This window comes from Mchenga conophoros, linkage group LG7 (genome assembly GCF_057382185.1).
Source record: "Mchenga conophoros isolate Kocher_MC1m ecotype Shallow Benthic linkage group LG7, M_conophoros_male_GT1.1, whole genome shotgun sequence".
In the NCBI taxonomy this organism is placed as follows: domain Eukaryota; kingdom Metazoa; phylum Chordata; class Actinopteri; order Cichliformes; family Cichlidae; genus Mchenga; species Mchenga conophoros.
The window spans coordinates 58,231,325-58,249,326 of record NC_140532.1 but is presented as its reverse complement, the minus strand read 5'-3'; the positions used below and the strand labels follow the sequence as shown (position 1 = coordinate 58,249,326).

Here is an 18,002-nt window from a genome sequence, read left to right as displayed (position 1 = left end):
AGGCATTGAGGATAGCTACCTGTACCTGTACCCACACAAATGGGAACCATGAAGTAGCTGCTAGGAAAACCACAACCACCAAATAAGGCAAGTTCTGAGGAGTCAGCTGAATGGGAAGGACAAGATCTGGGCAACAGCTACACTCTGCCAATCAACAGATGCTCTGCCGGAATAATAAGCTGGCCAAAGGAGCCACTGACGTCAACACAATAAAGCTCCATGGACGGTTTCAACCAGAAAATCACACTTCATTTCCTTTCAGAGTTAGTAGTCTATGTGTGTCTTTCCTTTTAATACTGAATGTTCAATAAAACGAGAAACCTGCAAGTGATTGCTGACTGTTCATTCTCATCCTGACCATATGAGCCCATGATGGTAACAATCTCCAATCTCTTGAGCCTTCCTTCAAAACATTAGTGAATACCTCAGGAACTAGAACCCCGAGAAAGAACAGGAGCAAGAACAGGAGCCAGCATGGAAGGACAGACACGTACCACCAACAGATCGAACAGTCACTGTGACCGACTGGGCCCTATTTCAGGAAGCCGGTTTAGTGCAAACTCTGAGTAAGTATACCCTGAGTTAACGAAAACTCTGGGTTTTCGGTTTCACAAAGCGAGTTTAGATTAATTCTGAGTGAGTTACTATGACGACACACTCCGTGAAGCTAACCTGCCCCCTAGCAGGTTTACTTCAACTAACCCTAACTTTCTCCGCCTCTTTGTCAGAAACCTGACTGTAGGAAGTGTCAGACATGGCGTGCTCCTTCCTTGAAGAGCCAGTAGATGTTGAAGCCCAAATTCTCCGCAGAGCTCTCCGCCGGGAGAGAGTGATTAGAGCGCGTTTGGACATTTTATCATTTCCTGATGATTTTCTGTGTGAACGTTACCGTTTTTCAGCACAATCTATAATTTATTTGAATAACATCCTCAGGCCTAATATTGCTCATGTGACACATCGCTGACATTCTCTCAGTTCTGTACATATTATTTGTATTGCACTTCGGTTTTTTGCAAACAGGAGCTTTCTGTATAATATTGGTGACGCTGAGCACGTTTCCAAGGCTACCGTCTGTCGGGCAGTCAGGAATGTTACAGTTGCACTGAAACGTCTCGTGTACTCGTTTGTGGTGTTCCCCGGTCATAGACCCACAAGATTTATCAAAGAGGGATGCCACAAAATTGCAGGTATCAGGATGAACGAAATTTAATTCATGATGTGGTGATACTTGAACTACTACTTACATTTTACATTTATTTTCACGGTTCCCAGGCGTGATTGGCTGTATAGATGGCACTCACATTCCAATCATTGCTCCTTCAGTAAATGAAGGAGACTATGTGAACAGGAAGTCTTTCCACAGCATTAATGTACAGGTACATAGTTCCCTGTAGCATTTCAAACTAACAAATTATTTCATTATAGTAATGGATGCTAATTTGTGTTCTCTGCACTGTGAAGATCATATGTGACGCTGCCAACATTATCACAAATGTGGAAGCCAACTGCTCAGCCTCTGTGAGTGGTGGTGGTGGTGGCGGACCCCCACCTGTTTTTCGGGCCTCCGCTTTTTTTTCTGTTGGCTATAACGGGTCACATTCGAGCATACAGAGTAAGCAAATATGTACTTGTAATGTGCTCAGATAATTTCAATAAGTGCTTACAGAGGGGAAATTAATGTAGCCTCTAACTGCAATTGATTTACATCGGACAAACAGACCAAGCACTATGGCTCATAATACAATTACACCTTACCTGTTTGGACTATATTTTTATATTTCATTTGTACTTGCTGCCAGGAACGTTTGGGGCCTGTTGGGTTGCACCTGCGCTCACATCACATCACAAAATAAAATGTATGAAATAAAAAATAAAATAAAATATAATAAAATAACGTGTTAAATGGGTGGAAATCCCTAGATCAATGTTTAAATTAACACTCACGCATTGACTCTGTCGGCTATGTTTTGCCATGCATGCTCCCTTTCTTTTGCAGCTGAGGCTGTGTTACTTTTTTTCCGCAAAATTTGCATGTTATCGGCATATGCTGCCATCAGAATTTCGGCCTCAAACGCTGTAAAATACATTGACCGCGCCTTCTTTCCCTCCGTCTCCATGGTGACTCGCTTAATCTGTGCTCCACTAATCAGGGCTTTATGTATCCTCGTGCGCGCGCTTAACTTGGGGTTAAAGCAACTCCGCGTTGACTGAACTAATTGTTATCAGCCTTTCTGAAACCGAATATTCCGAGTTGGACAGTTCGGGGTTACTCAACTCTGAGTATCGTTTTTCACTCTGAGTTTTCTAAACCGGCTTCCTGAAATAGGGCCCTGATGTTGAAAAATTCTTAGTGGTTCGGTTCGATCCCTGGCTCCTCTAGTCTGCATGCCAAGTATCCTTGGGCAAGATCCTAACCCCAAATTGCTCTCAGATGCGTTCAGAGTATGAATGTGTATGAATGGTAGTGAGGAACTAATTCCATTTGGACACACGAAAACTGTTTCAGAATTAGGAATTTATTTATCGAGCCATAGCACAAACCACTGATGTGGAAGGACATAATGCTCTATGATTGTAAAATCATATTAATACATGCCATTGCCAGAAGGTTTGAAGTTTTTATGTCCAGCACTCTTGAGACTTCGAGAGAGCTGGACAGGGCTATAAAAGGTCCTCAACTCAACTGCAAGACCAGTATCTTTGTGTCTTTCAAAATGACCACCATCAGGCAACTGGTGTGAATGTCTCGAACCAAACAATCACAAATAGACTTCAAAGGGTGGCTTGAGCCTCGTGTCACTTCTCAACACTATGGAGCCAGATTGGAATCTGCCATGAGAAAATGACATATGAGAATTGGCAGCTCCACCCCTAACACCCTGTGCTTTTCACAAATGAGAATAGGTTCAATCTCTGTACATGTGACAGATGTGACAGGGTCTGGAGAAGTGATCAAGAAAGTTTTGCTGCCTGTAACATTGATGCACAGACATCTACACGCTAGGCAATGGCACCCTGACTCTCAATAGGTATCAGGAAGAAATCCTCGGAGTCCCTGTTAGACCCTACACTGGTGCACTACAATAACCAGTCTCGTTGCGAGAATATGCAGGCAGTTCCTGGAGGGTGAAGGAAATGATAGCACTGACTGGCTCCCATGCTTGCCTGAACCTAAATCTAATAGAACTCCTCTGGGCCCAGAGGAGACTTGTGTCCATCCGACGCCATCAGGTTGCACCTCAGACTGTCATGGAGTTCAGCGATACCCTGGTCCAGATCTAGATCTAACAGTGTATAATCCAGATAAGCAAAATAATAATATTCTTTAATTTGACTGTTTAATAAGGTGCATTTCCTTAGCATGTTTAATCTGAACTAGTTTCAAATCATAGTCAAAAATTAACAGTCAATTAAAATAGTCCAGTCATTAAGCAATTTATTTGAAATGTACAAGAATCATGAGTTAACGATCTATAACATAAAACATGTCATAAAAAGCTCTTATTTTAAAACAAACAAAAATAAAATACAGTTGAAAAATAAAGTTGAATGACTCGTATTAATCAACCAATTGCTTTGAATTTTGCTATCAAATAGCTTCTTTACCTAGATCTAGGTAGAGCCATCTGGCTCTAGCTTAGTTTCCTCCAGCAGCATCTTCATGTCTACCAGTGTATCTTCTAGGGTTTGTATCAGTCGTACCACATTATTTTCTTTGCAGCTTTTCCAGGCTGACACTACAAAGGTGAAATTGTCACTTGTAACACTGTAGCAAAAATCATATGAGTTTAGTTTTTCTGGAACAGCAGAACCCAGACAGGCAGCCTTGAACGCCACCTTGTGAATAACAGAAGTGAGAATGTAATCATTAGTTACTGGTGATCGTTTGTCATAATCAATTTTAGAGCATATAAAAAGGTATTGGATAAAAAATAATAATAATAAAATTAATCATCTCTATTTGAACTGCAGTAGGCTTATAGTATGAAACATTTTCAGGCCCAGCCCTCACCTGACTTGTAGAAAGTAGAAAGTTAAAGGCTTTATTAAGGGAGGTATCTGTGTAGATGTCTGGCATGGGGATATTGTTCTCAATAGCTTGAACTTTCAGGCCCAAGAAGTGTCCAAATGTTGTCCGGCCACGAATTTCCTGTCATGATGGAGACGAGTCAATTTATTTGTAACAATAATCACCAGATGTAGTATTGCTGTAGTATTATTCTTCACAGGGCACAATTTTCTGTTAAAGGATGAGGTTTAGCAAAACTAAATGTTATTCTTCCTAAGATTAATTACTTTAAATAGATTTGACTGCACAGCAAAACCGTTATACCCAATACACACAGACAACATGAACAATGTCTGTCTACTTCCAGGAACAACCCAAACCTTGTGCTTTAGGTCATCCTCTCCTCACTTCAAATACTATCTATGGACCAGCTGTGTTTGACATTTTATTCCATTACAGTTGTATTTTAAGTGATTCAACTGTTTCTCAAAAACTTGACTCTGTCAGATTTGACTTAGAAAAACAAAGGGAACAAAAACACAAACATATTTACAGTTTATAAATTGTAGTCACACTAATGTACTGAACGGTTATGGAAATGATACTCACCATGTTGGTGTTCCACATATGCACTTTTATAGCATTTTCCAATAAATTACGTTTCTCTGAATTCTGGAAAAAACAAGACAAGGTTATAAGCCATACTTTTAACCAAATACGTTGTGTTAGACACCCAAAGCAGTGACACAACACAAAACCACAGGATTTAAGTAGAAAACAGTTTGGGGTTTAAAATATCACATTAACTCGAAGCATACGTTAGTCGGAGATGCTGCTAGCACTTTGGTTAACGCTTCACCCGGCTTGCGACAAACTACTCTCAAAGAACGTCAGGGCCTCAGTAAGTATACCTTGGACAAACTGACTAACACAATTCCCAAGTGGATTGCAACAAACTGCAGACCTATTAATATTGTCGAGGACACAGGCTTTACAAAGGTTTTGCAAGATTAATTGAACAAGGCTCCAAGAAGAAGCACAATGTCAAAAATGCATGGGCTCTGTGAAACTGAAAAAGAAAAAAAAAAAATCACAACTGTAGAAACTGAGTGTGCACGTAACATGACACCTGCAGCTAAACATTTGCCATTTGAGCACATGCCTTGTGTGGCTCACATCTTACAGAGATGCATCACTGTGGGTCTTGGTGTGTCAAGTGCTAGGGAAAAAAAAAAAAAAAATGTTGGCCGCTTCAAACATAGTCCAGCGACGCCTCAGAGCTGGAAACACAGCAAACAACCCTGGGGCAGGGGAAGGAGCCATTGATCCAGGACGTGCCAACACGCTGGAATTCAACACTAGAAATGGTCAAGCGTCTAAACCGCAACCAAGCAGCAATTAAAGCGACCTTAGACCAACAGAGCCACAAACTTGTCAGGCTGATGCCAAAAGAATGGGACAAACGGCAGAAGGTGGAGTCTCTTCTGGAGCCCTGGAAGTCAGCAATCTATATAACATTTAGGCTGAAATAAAATTGATTAAACAAAATCAATTTCTTGATTTGAAAGATGGAAGAAGAACCATTTTGTTCGTCTTCCATCTTTCCTTCTGTGTGTTTTCACTACAGGTATGTAACTGAGATTCCCGGTGGGGAATCCTACGTTTCCTTCTCAGTGGTACTGCCTGCCCTCTTCCACTTGCATCATGTTATGGAAATCTCTGATGATGATGAGTCGCTAGGTTTAAAACGGCATTCCAAGCAGACCTAACCTCCCCTTAAGAAAACAATATCAACGATGAATGAATCAAGATTGCAACAGCTTTGGATGCTCGTTTCAAGGAATTGAAAGGCCTCTCCAAGAGTGACAGAGAGAGGGTGTGGCCCACAGTTGGAAGAATGCTGAATGATCAGTCCCCACCTTGACAGACTTGTGAAGATGGGCCACCTAAGAAAATTAGTCTTTTAGAGATGGGCTCAGATTCAGAATCATTGACACATTAGCAGAATTAGCAAAATTGACACATATTGCACGGTTGCATATTGACATTGAGTCGAATTCTTCCTATTTGACCTGCTTTTTGGGATCATCAAAAGACTTGACAAAGGCAGCTGAGGCACTGGAGGTTGAAAGGATTACACCTAACCGTCCTTTCCTGAACAAACGCATGGAGGCTGCTTCATATGATGCACAGCACTGCTGGTGGATCCTGCCAAGATAAGGGGGAAAAAAAAAAAAAAAAAAAAAAAAAAAAAAGTGGTCAACTCAGCATATGAAATGTTGAAATCATCACCTTAGAGCTATGTTAAAACTGCATAAATCACCATTGTTAATGGAAACAAGACTTTGTCTTTAAAAAGAAAAGAAAAAAACACCATGCTTTTAGTCCTTTAGTATCTCACCTATAGTAGGCCAGCTGTATTGCCATCTGTATAAAAGCATCTGGGCTTATTTGATGTGCTTTTGGAATTTGTTTCCCAAAGTGATTGAATACCAAAACCCTGAGGTCCAGGTCTTGGGCATGCCTGTGATGGTGGAGATAGAAGATATGTGTAACAGTCACACAGTTATGCTAGTGTTCTTCATTTCAGATCCATGTGGCTGTTCCCTCTTTCTTTGGAGCTGTATTCTAAACTTCCATGTTTTCTGTATATAATCCACTGTCTGCGGAAACAAACTGATTAATTTAAGTTCTGAGAAAATAACTCTGGAGCTCATTTAATCTGTTTTCCTGATACATTTCTAAAGTCTGATTTAATGAGACTTTTGCAAATAATGCTCCCCACTATAGGCATGCTTTAAAATGAGCCTACCTAATGATTCAGGCAGGTTGTTGCTATCATGGTCCTGTGCCTTACACCCAGGTTATTCAGTTTTTGCACTTTAAAATATTCTGCTTATTACTCAAAATTAATTTATTAATTGCTTATTTTGTACTTTTTACATTAGAGTTTTAGTTTTCATGGCATTTCTCTCAGTTCTCCTTTTCCTGTGCCAAATGTATTTTTGTCTGAGTTTCCTCGTTCCAGTTATTGTAACCCACTTCCTGTTTTGCTTCTCTTGTTTGACTGTCCCAGTGTGTTCAGCTGGCTCTCATGACACTTGTTTATATTTAAGTTCTCCTCTTACTTCTCACTACGTCTGTCGCTCTTCCTTGTGTTCTTACTGCTTGTTACTAGAATTTTGGATTCTTTTACTAGTTACCGGCAAAAACAAGGCTTTGTGAACCAGAAACAGGAATGTCAAACTCATTTTACATCACATGCCACATACAGCACACTTTGTTCTTAATGCGGTGAAGGCAAAGGCGAAGAAGAAATATGATCCTTTTGCCATTTTATTGTTTATTTATTACTTAATTAGTTTGATGTAATATCAATGGCTTTGTTTTTAAACCTATGAAAATGTTCTTAAAAGTCCAAAAACTTAAAAAGCCATCCACTGGACCGGATTGGAGGCCCTCAACCCTTATGTTTGACAACCCTACTATCAATCTGACCACCATCCCCACAGTGAAACCATCTGGTCACTTTTGCCACTGTGACATCTTGATAATGCAATTCTTGTGAAAACACAAAAACAAGCATACCTCTAATCCACACAGAATGTCCCTTAGCAGGTTACACCTCCACAGATATCTTGGTAGCCATCAACAAGTTTCTGGCATAATTCTGCCTGGATATTTGACCACTACTTGGCAGAATTACTTTAAAACTGGTTAGTTTCTTGGCTCGGACCCAGCTTTTAATCATAATACACAAAAGATTTAATCTGTTAATGGGTTGGGGTATTGGGAGGGCCATTTCAGAAGCTTTATGTTGGTTTTGGAAGGGATAACTGTTTGGGAACCCCCAACTGTTGATTGTAGGTGATGTACACCCCATTCTTCCATCTACAACTCCACTGTGTTGTAGGAGTTGAATAAATTGCTTTAAGTGACCAGTTACATTTTTGATTGACCAGCATTACTATTTATTGATGTGACTCCTGACAGAAATAACAGGATGATTTGTTAAGTGTACCATGCAAAACTCTGCCCTGAGAAACTCTCCTTTTGCAATATGCTTGTGATTATTTTCTATTTGCACCGAAGTGGTGTTGAGTCAGTTTTTGAAGAATTTGGCTGAATATATTCCAATACTCAAGTCAGTCATTTGATCACAGTCCACAAAGACATACTTTTTAGTTCCTGAAAAGAAAATTGAATGCAGAAAGATATTCAGTACACCAAAGGGAAAAACAAACAAACAAATGCAGCCGTTGGTGATGTGCATGGATTCGGGACTTCAGCCAGTCAAATGATTTTCATCTAAGTATACTGTATATAGAGGGGAAGAAAAAACAAACAAAGAGACGTCCAATTACAGCTTGACGTCTCTGAATATGGACTATGTACAGCAATAGATGTATTTGCTAAACTGCAATGAAATAGTTGTTAAATCCCTTGAATTGAAGCTGAAAGTCTGAACTTTAATCATTGTCCAAATACATATGAACTGTGACTGTCAGTATGGACAACAGGAAGAGTTATGTAGTACTGTAGAATAATTTCAAACTCTGGCATTTCTTAACGCCACGTTCAAGAGAATCAGTTCACAGTTTCTGATTTCCACTCTCCCACAGTAAATGGACTCCTAGGTACATGCCCTCAACACCTCACCTTCATGCTGCTTCCCTCTGCTATGATATCTGCTGTTCTTATGCTAGCTTGTATGGTTACTGACAAAGGAGAGTTCACACCCAGTTAAAGCTAAACTTAAACATTACTACAGAGTTTTAAATTAAAATGTTTTAGTTGTCCAACCCTTTAACTGTAGTGCAAAACTACAAACCTAGTGTTTCTGAGACAGACTTGCATGAAATAGGACCGAGCTTAAACAGGCATGTGCGCTTACTTGTCAACACTCTGTTTAGCCTCCTCAATGGCTGTTTTAATGTCAGGTGTGATGTTAAAGTGTAGTTTCTGAGGCATTGGCAAAAGTGCCACAGGAGACTCCATCATCTGTGGTTTCTTCCTGTCTCCACACATTTAAAAAAACAAAAACAAAAACAAAAAAAAAAACAAAAAAACAGTAGAACAGAACATCAAATCTAGTGACAGACGAAGTGACAGTCACTGTTAGGTGTGCTAGAAAATTGCTTAATGATGTTTAAGATGACATAATTACATTTGCAAAAACAACGGAAATTAAAATTTATAAAGAAAACGTGACATGCTCCTGAAGTGTGGTTTTTTTAGAGGATGTAAACTTACATGGAAGATGTGATATAATCTGATAGAGCCATACATGGTGTGCCATCAATAATGGCATGCAACATGGTAAACCCACATGTCCCATCTTCACCAACAATAAACTGAAAGAAAGACACACAAATTAAGTTTCTTCATGTGCGGTTCTGTTACTGAGCTTCTATGATAGGGAAGTTTTTTAGTAAATTGGGCCATCAATATAGGCTTTTAAAGTGCTGGTTTAAAATGTAAAAATAACACTACAACAACAACAACAACTAAGGTAAAGGCACCTAGAAGGTCATTGGCATTTAAACATACTAACCCTTTTTACTATTCTCACACTGAGACAGACCGTTTTCACTTTTCTTTTGCATTAGTAGAACTACTCTATCATTAACTTTTCGCACAACTTGAATCTGATCTCTATGCAAGGTAAAATAGAGCTTGCCTGAATGATACATCAGTGGTTCGGTTTTCCTTCTCTCACCTGCAGCGATTTGTCAAACCAGCGGTTAGCACTGTTCCACTGGGTGCCGCCTCCATGCAAAACCTGCACTGGTTCAAACCTGCTATACTTCTCATATGTCCGAGGCATGGCTTTGTCCAAACACAGCACACAGATGCTCCTTTCAATGGCTGAAACTGATTTTTTGTTGGAGGGATCTGAACAAATTAAGCACAAAGACACACAAAGCAAATATGCTGTTAAGATAAATTTAACACAATTGTTTAAATTTAACACAATTGTTTAATATTCTAGAAAACCTAAAATGTAATATTCTAATCTGAAGGTTAGCCGTTCGATCCATTCTGCATGCCAAACATCTAACTCCAAGTTGTTTTCCGATTCATCCATGGGAGTATTAATGCATGTGCACATGCATCAAACAGCATGCAGCCTGTTTCAGTTGCTCTTGCTTTTTCTTTTTACTTTAGCTTTTTTCTTACTTATTTCTTTGACCTTAGTACTTAAGAGTGTTCCTCCTTTTTTTAATATCTCTTTTTAAAACATTTGGATCGATAGAGTTTTTGTTCCGTTTATTGCCACGGAATAGTTACTTTTTTTGAGGAATGGCAGCGCGGAGGAGCCGCTACACACCGCACAGGTTGTTTACTCCAGAGATCAGCTGATCGCCCTGATGCCGTTGGCATGGCACCTGTCATCAAACTGTGCACTGTTGAACTAGGGCTGTATTATTTGCCCAGGAAATGTTCCCATGTGAGCTTGGTGACTGTTTACGTTCCCCCCTCGACTAACCCCACAGCTGCATGTGACATTATCCACTCTGCTATAGCCCAGTTACACACTCAGCACCCGAGTGCTTTCACTTCCATCTTGGGTGATTTCAACCATGTCGCCTTGGACACTACACTGCCAACTTTCACACAATATGTGGTCTGTCACACCAGCATGGGGAGACTTTTAGATGCACTGCATAGTAATGTCAAGGACGCATGCAGTTCATTCTCCCTCCCCCCCACTCGGTAAGTCAGATCATAACCTGATTCACCTCACACCCTGCTATGTGCTTATTGTGGGGAGGGAGCCTGTGACCACTACAAGTATTAGGAGGTGGTCGGAGGCCTTAGCAGAACAACAGGGTTGTTTTGAATTGACAAACTGGAAGGTTCTTAGAGTGAGGGCATCAATGGACTTACTGATCCTATCACCGACTACATAACCTTCTGCACCAACTCCACTGTCCCAACTCAGACTGTCCATTGTTACCCAAATAACAAGCTGTGGGTAACTAAGGACATCAAAGCACTCCTGAAGGACAAGAAGAGGGCTTCAGAGTGGTTCAGGCATTATTGAAGGGCAAGATCAGAGAGGCTGAGGACAATTACAGGAGAAACTCCCACATCATGAAGACCCTGGGAAGACTCATCCTTGACCAGCTCCGACCTCTAGTCTGGCCAAATCAGGATCCCCTTCAGTTTGCTTACCAGCCCCACCTCAGAGCTGAGGACGCCATCATCTACCAGCTCAATTGTGTCTACACCCATTTGGATGAGCCGGAAGCATGGTGGGGTCATGTTTTTCGATGTTTCCAGTGCATTCAATACCATGAGGCCAACTCTTCTGGGTGATCGTCTATGCTGTTGCATGCTGGGGCAGCTGGTAGAGGGTTGCAGATGCCAACAGACTCAAACTGTTCCGCAAGGCCAGTAACGCTGCTGGGATGGAGCTGGACTCCCTTAGGGTGGTGTCTAAGAGGTGGATGTTGTCTAAGATAAGGATAATGCTGGCCATAATGGCCCCCACCCTACCCTACTCTCTGCTGGCTAGTTACAGGAGCATGTTCAGTGAGAGACCAAGATTACTAAAAAGCACCACTGAACGACTCAGAAAATCATTCCTGCCCCTGGCCATCCCCTTGCATCTCCTCCATTTAATACACTGCAATACTTACACCCTCTTGCACATGCTCTACAGTAAAATAACAAATGACAGCATTTCACAGGTTGAGCTTGAAATTGCTTAAAGTGTCTACATTTACACATTTTTAAATAAATAAATGAATACATCTAAAGTGAATTCAAACTGGAAATAGGTGGTGGTTAGATTATGATATTACTTATTATTCTGACCTAAATTTATTGCTCTTGTATTAACATTTGTGTCCCAATGGTAGGTGGGGTTACACAGGTGACCTTAACACTTTGCATATGACTAATTATAATCTACTGTGTCCCTTAACAATGAATCTTTGCCCTTAAAATCCTTGTTTTTACTTATTACACACAATTTCTGTAAGCCTCTTTACATGTCTATGGAAGTATAATTGTGCTCACCCTGGACCAGTTTGTTATAGTATTTGTACCAGGTGTCCCGGTGCAGGGTCGTGAGAATACCAACATGTTCTGTGTTGGTCTCTAGTGATGAATTACAGATCCGCTCCAGCTGAACACAAAGCTGATCAGCAGTGATCGGAGTGCCATCACTGTGGTAGACCTCCACTGTAAAGAACTGAAAAGAGAGACAACAATGCTGGACTGACAGTTCAACACTGAGAAAGAGACCACTTGTAATTCAGGCATTACTGCCCATTGTTAAAGGAACTGGAAGATCAAAACTTATTCCAAATAAATTAAACATGAGTATTCCTGTGAAATGTATGACAATTTTAGTAGCACCTTAAATTAAGCCTTAGAGGTCTAAGATTCTTAGAAAGAAGAGCGTCTGGACTTCTCTAAATTGCTTGAAGATGTTTCACCTCTCATCCGAGAAGCTTCTTCAGTTCAAGGGTCCACCCCAAGAGGGACAAAAGGACCCCCTAATGATCCTCTACTTAATCACACGAGCCCAGGTGTAAAAACGGGTGTAGGTCACAATCAGGCATGGTTTTAGTTGAGCTCATTGTGAAACCTAGCCCCACCCTATAATGTGATTTCCTGAGTTTAAATGGCCCGGGATGTGAGTGGGCGTTAAGGAGTCTGGGAAGGAATCTCAACACTGGATTATAGATGGCAGACAGTTGGTGCCATAAGATGGTCCTTCACAGTGGACATAAATGGCTTCTTTCACTCCTCTTTCAAACCATCTGTCTTCTCTGTCCAAAATGTGAAGATGGCATCCTCGAAAGAGTGTCCTTTGTCCCTTAAATCCTTTTTCAAGGATGCCAATGAAATGAGTGTAAATGTAGGGAGAAACCTTGTTTGATTTGTTTTTCTGTATGTGCTGTGATAACTTTTCAAGAGTTATTAGAAGAAGCTGGTGCTTGAGCCGGTGCTTTTTTACCTGGACTTGTAGAATTCAAGTTTGATAAATAATGGGGCCCTGAACTCAAACACCTCAATAAAGGTGTATGTTTGACACCTCACCTGAGAGTTTTGTGCCACTGTAATGTGTCTGGGGTTGGAGTTCTTGGCATGGAACACCAATGAGTCAGTCTTCTGTCCAGGGACACGGCAGGATGACAGTGCCCGGAAGTATTGCATCATACAGAGGGGCTCTCCTCGCATATATTGTACTGGTAGTGTCTCACTGCAAAATTAAGAGGGTGTGTCCTAACATACATTCGTGGTTAAATTAAAAAAAAAAAAAAAAAAGACAAGACAAGCAATAACTTTAAAACCTCTATTCAAATATTCTGGTTCATAGAGTTCACTGACTATTTTACATTATTATAAAGTAAACCCAGAGTTTGTCAAACATGCTTCCTGGAATACAACCCTGGTCCCCAACCAGGCATCTTTCAGTGTTTCACATTGTGTCCATGGTCCACTACACCATCTTTGCCATGTTTGTGATTGCAAGAAGTTTTAAGTGATCTGATGGTACTCACTCCTCAATCATTGTCTTGAAGTCCAGAACAGCTTTTATCACTTTGGCAGCACACCTGGTCAGAAAAAACAGTTATAAAACAATACAACATAAAAGTTTTCAATGCAATATGACTCACTAAAAGCAAAGTGGCCAAGATACCTAATGTGGGTCAAACTCCTAAAACCAAAGATCCTTATAATTTATACCGTACAATTTATCTGTAACTGCCCATGGACAAAATATGTTCAGCTATTTTCACACAGAGCAGTTGATCCTGCATGAATTATTGAAGTTATACACAAAACCAAATTCAGAAAAAGCTGGGACACTAAAATTAAAGTTCGACCCACAATCTCGATCCGGTGGTCGGGGTGAGTGACTGATGTACCAGCACAAATGCAGAATAAATGAGAAGTGATCTGAAGTGATCAGAAGAAATCCTGGATTACACAAGAACTTGATGGAAAACTGAGGGGAAGTGACATAGTTGGACTCTGTGAGTGTGAACAGGCTCTGACGATGAAGCATGCTAGGATTTTTGAAGCTGGAGTTAATGTACCGATAGGTTGTAAATTCTTAGGGTGTAGTTCATCTTGAAATAGAATATGGAAAGTCGTTGGCAGGTTTGCTTCATTTGAGTAAGATTTCCCAAATGAACAAAGGTGATGGCAAGCAGTTTTGGAGTATTAGTTGTACTGGTTGAAGTACAGTTAGAAGAGAACCACCTTCTATGATGATAACCCCTAAAACCAGCTGAATGTCATCAAGCTGATCATCATTGTAGGACTTTTCTCATCTCCACATATACATTAAAAAACACAGAATATTTCCCCTAAGCTAGTTAACTCACTGTTAGCCTATTGGATGGGATATTGCCACATGTTTACTTAGTTTAATCTTTTGGAAGATTTAAAAAAAAAAACAAAAAACAACAAAACCACTTGCTGGGTCTGTGTTTACATTTAAAAAAAATCCTGCAATAGTAGGGTCCAAGTGCAGGTCCAAGCTGAGCAAGTTGGATAAGACAGTGGGCCAGTGCACATCTTTGTATTTTCTAATGTACAAAATTACAAATGCATGGTAGTATATTTTCCTTTTCTGATGTCCATAAAGTCAGATGCTCAGCTAACTAAAACAGACCTTAAGTCCTTCCATGTCATTTGTTTGATGTGTGTGCACATGTGCTTACCTTATTTGTCCCTGTTTATCAGTGAAGTCCATTTTGGGAAGAACAAATCCACCGTTAGAAATCAGCAAAGATTCCCTCGAGTCCAAATAATTAATCTGTATCCCATAATCTGCAAGCTGCAAAGAGAAAACACATAAACAGTCTGTCTGAAAAGTCTTTGATTACTTTTAATGTTTAGTAGTTCAATTCAATTTTATTTATACAGTGCCAGATCCCAACAACAAATGGCTCAAGGTGTTTTATATTGTAAAAAAAAAAAATTATAATACAAAGAAAACAAACACCCCAACAATCATATGACCCCCTATGAGCAAACGTCTTGGGAACAATGGGAAGGAAAAACTCCCTTTTAACAGGAAGAAAACTCCAGCAGAACCAGGCTCAGGGAGGGCTGACTATCTGCTGCAACTGGTTGGAGATAGACAGGAAAAAGACATGATGTGGAAGAGAGCCAGAGATTAATAATAACAAATAATTAAATGCAGAGAAGTATATAAATGCCATCCATCAATCCATCCATTCGCTTCCGCTTATCCTGTTCAGGGTCGCGGGGGGGCACTGGAGCCTATCCCAACTGTCATAGGGCGAGAGGCGGGGTACACCCTGGACAGGTCGCCAGTCTGTCGCAGGGCCAACACACAGGGACAGACAACCATTCACACTCAGTCATTCGCACATTCACACCTAGTGACAATTTGGATTATCCAATTAACCTATCCCCACAAGCTGCATGTCTTTGGACGGTGGGAGGAAGCCGGAGTACCCGGAGGGAACCCACGCAAACACGGGGAGAACATGCAAACTCCACACAGAAAGACCCCGGCCTGATGTTGGAATTGAACTCAGGACCTTCTTGCTGTGCGGCAACAGTGCTAACCACCGTGCCACCGTGCTGCCGTATATAAATACGTGATTGAAAAAGGCGACGAAAGGAGAAATACACAATGAATTATGGCAGCCTAGACCTATTGTTTCCTAAGGGAGGATTCAGGATCACCAGCTCCAACTTATAATAAAACAACCCAACAATAAGCCACTGACAATGTTTCTGAAAAAGCTGTGAATGGAGACACATCAGGACAAAAACCATTATGCTGCCCATGATTTCTCACCACAGTCCCTCCTAAACTGCACCTATCAGCTCTCCTGTCCGACCACTAACATGGACAGTTAAGGACATTTAATCCATGTTTTGCACTCACCCAGTTGTCAGTAGTGCACGCTTTCCTCTCCAGGCTTCTCTGCAGTTTCTCTCCATCACCTCCTTCTTTGAGGAACTCCTTCATCAGCCGTTTTATGTGCTTCAGCTCATCCTCTGTTACAAGGGGCTCCAGACAACTCAGATAGCGTTCACAGGTCTCCCGCAGAGGGGGCACAGGCAGACGGGGCAGTCCTTTCTGATGGTTCAGATACCTGCCACCCATCAGAGTGTCCGATGCAGAATTTACCAGCCGACAGGATTTCACCAAGCCATAAGAATTCATCATTCCAACATTCACCTGACAGATGCAAAAATGTTTTAGTTACTACATTAAATTCTGTGAGCGAAATAAAAATAAGATCATTAATAATGATACAATAAAAAAAAGAGCCAGGGAAATGATTTACACTATTACATTAACAAAAGGCTAAGTTAACTGAGAGCGTGTTACTTACTATAATTCTGTTCAGAATTCTCAACATTTTTCTTTCAGTAAACTTCCACACTTGGAGTTAATTGTTAAACCCGTTTAACTGTCAGGTCACAGTGCTGTTGAGAAAATATTTGAAAAAGAAAATCCTCTGGTTAAAGGAAATGATAAATGCTCCCCTCCCCCAACAAGACAATTAACTTAAGTAAACCAGATAAAAAGGGACATGAAAGCCTTTCTTTTTCTCTGCAGCAGTTAATAAAGCAAATAGAACGGTTTAATAGTTAATAATAATTAATATATTTTTGATAGTATTAAAATAACATCGTTACCACTTTTAACTTACAGTCACCAATAAATTGGTAAATTATTCTGTTGTGTGTTTATGTTTAAATTTGGTGCACAGTTTGCTAATAGTTTTGCCTTTTTTGCCTTTGGAGTTACCTGTCAGCAGCTACAGCTCTTCCTGGTTTAGCAAAAGATGAAGGTAATGGTGAAGTTGATTGAAATATAAAGACCAACCAAACAGAACAATCTATCTTCTTCTACTTCTTTGGGGTAGATTGACTAGATGCATCAATGGTATATTGCTGCCATCTACTGTTTATTGTTACCCGAGTAAATCTTCTGCTGATTAAGCACTGAACCGTCTGCTGTCACAGCTTGGGTTTAGTTATGGTTTTCTGAGACACAGGTGGGAACTCTGATGGAAGCAATTAAGGTGGAGTAGACAATCAGAGCCCTATTCAATAAAGCAAGTTCAGCGTATCCAGGTTATCTTTACATTATCTGAATTCAGTTACACTACATTGGTAATCGGAGCTTCATTGGTAAGCTACACCCATCCTCCATCTTCATTTTCACCAATGCCAGCATCTAGAATGTGGGGGATCCTATCCTAATTCGTGTCATTCCTGGGTCTCCATTCTGCCATATTGGTTCATCTGAGTTTAAGCACTAAATAGCTTTTATTTGAATTTTCTATAAATCATGTTGATTGGATGAGCTATCCTTATTTGCATTTAGAAAACAGGCAGTGAAAAATCAGCTCAAAGCAAAAAATGTAAGTTCATGTTAAAGTTTTTGTCAAATTAGGATATTGTCAGGTACATTCTCCAGTGTGTCACTTGTAATCTCTTGCAGGTTTTCTGCACGTCTGGCAAACCAAGCATGTAAAAAGTAGTTTGAGTTCCCCAATTATTATAACTTTGGTGCTAAAACATGAAAAAGTCTGATGGCAATACTAGTTTTACTGTTTCTAGTCTTACCATCACTTTCAATTGGCATAAGACTTGTCTGAGCAGGATGCGTGACCATAAAGACACAAGTGCATCTCACATGACAGAAGTAACCCTGTTCAGGGATTTTGGCCTTGCAGTTCTGCAAAGTGTTTTTTCTTTCCCTCAAAAGCGTATCTTTTAGATCTTCAATAAACATCAGATGAGCTGTGTCTATATTTACTCTGTTTTCTAGATAAGAGCCTGCAGGGCCTGCCTCAAGTGACCCGCTCCCTCATCCCTTCCTCTTTAACAGTACAAAAGAGTCGAGTCATTGTTAACCCTGAATAATCCATTTGCTTCTAATAATCTTTTATAGTTGTTTTTATATGTGGAACATGCAGGGAAAGAAGGCTTCAGTAAAAGTTGCAGCTTGGGTAAATCAGCATAAATC

At 40.4% G+C, this 18,002-nt stretch overlaps 1 protein-coding gene across 1 annotated transcript; it reads right to left on the bottom strand.

Moving 5' to 3' along the window:
* Window positions 1-3,419: 3,419 nt before the first annotated feature.
* On the bottom strand, window positions 3,420-16,977 carry LOC146571298 (carnitine O-acetyltransferase-like). Its single transcript, XM_085281276.1, has 15 exons — window positions 16,776-16,977; window positions 16,357-16,450; window positions 15,903-16,199; window positions 14,701-14,816; window positions 13,531-13,584; window positions 13,067-13,229; window positions 12,038-12,212; window positions 9,729-9,904; window positions 9,263-9,363; window positions 8,904-9,023; window positions 6,411-6,533; window positions 6,082-6,217; window positions 4,619-4,681; window positions 4,013-4,150; window positions 3,420-3,837 (listed from the first exon to the last, which is right to left on the bottom strand). Exons 2-15 carry the CDS (start codon window positions 16,381-16,383, stop codon window positions 3,613-3,615), a joined length of 1,914 nt encoding a protein of 637 aa, XP_085137402.1. The 5' UTR covers window positions 16,384-16,450; window positions 16,776-16,977; the 3' UTR covers window positions 3,420-3,612.
* Between the last annotated feature and the right edge of the window lie 1,025 nt (window positions 16,978-18,002).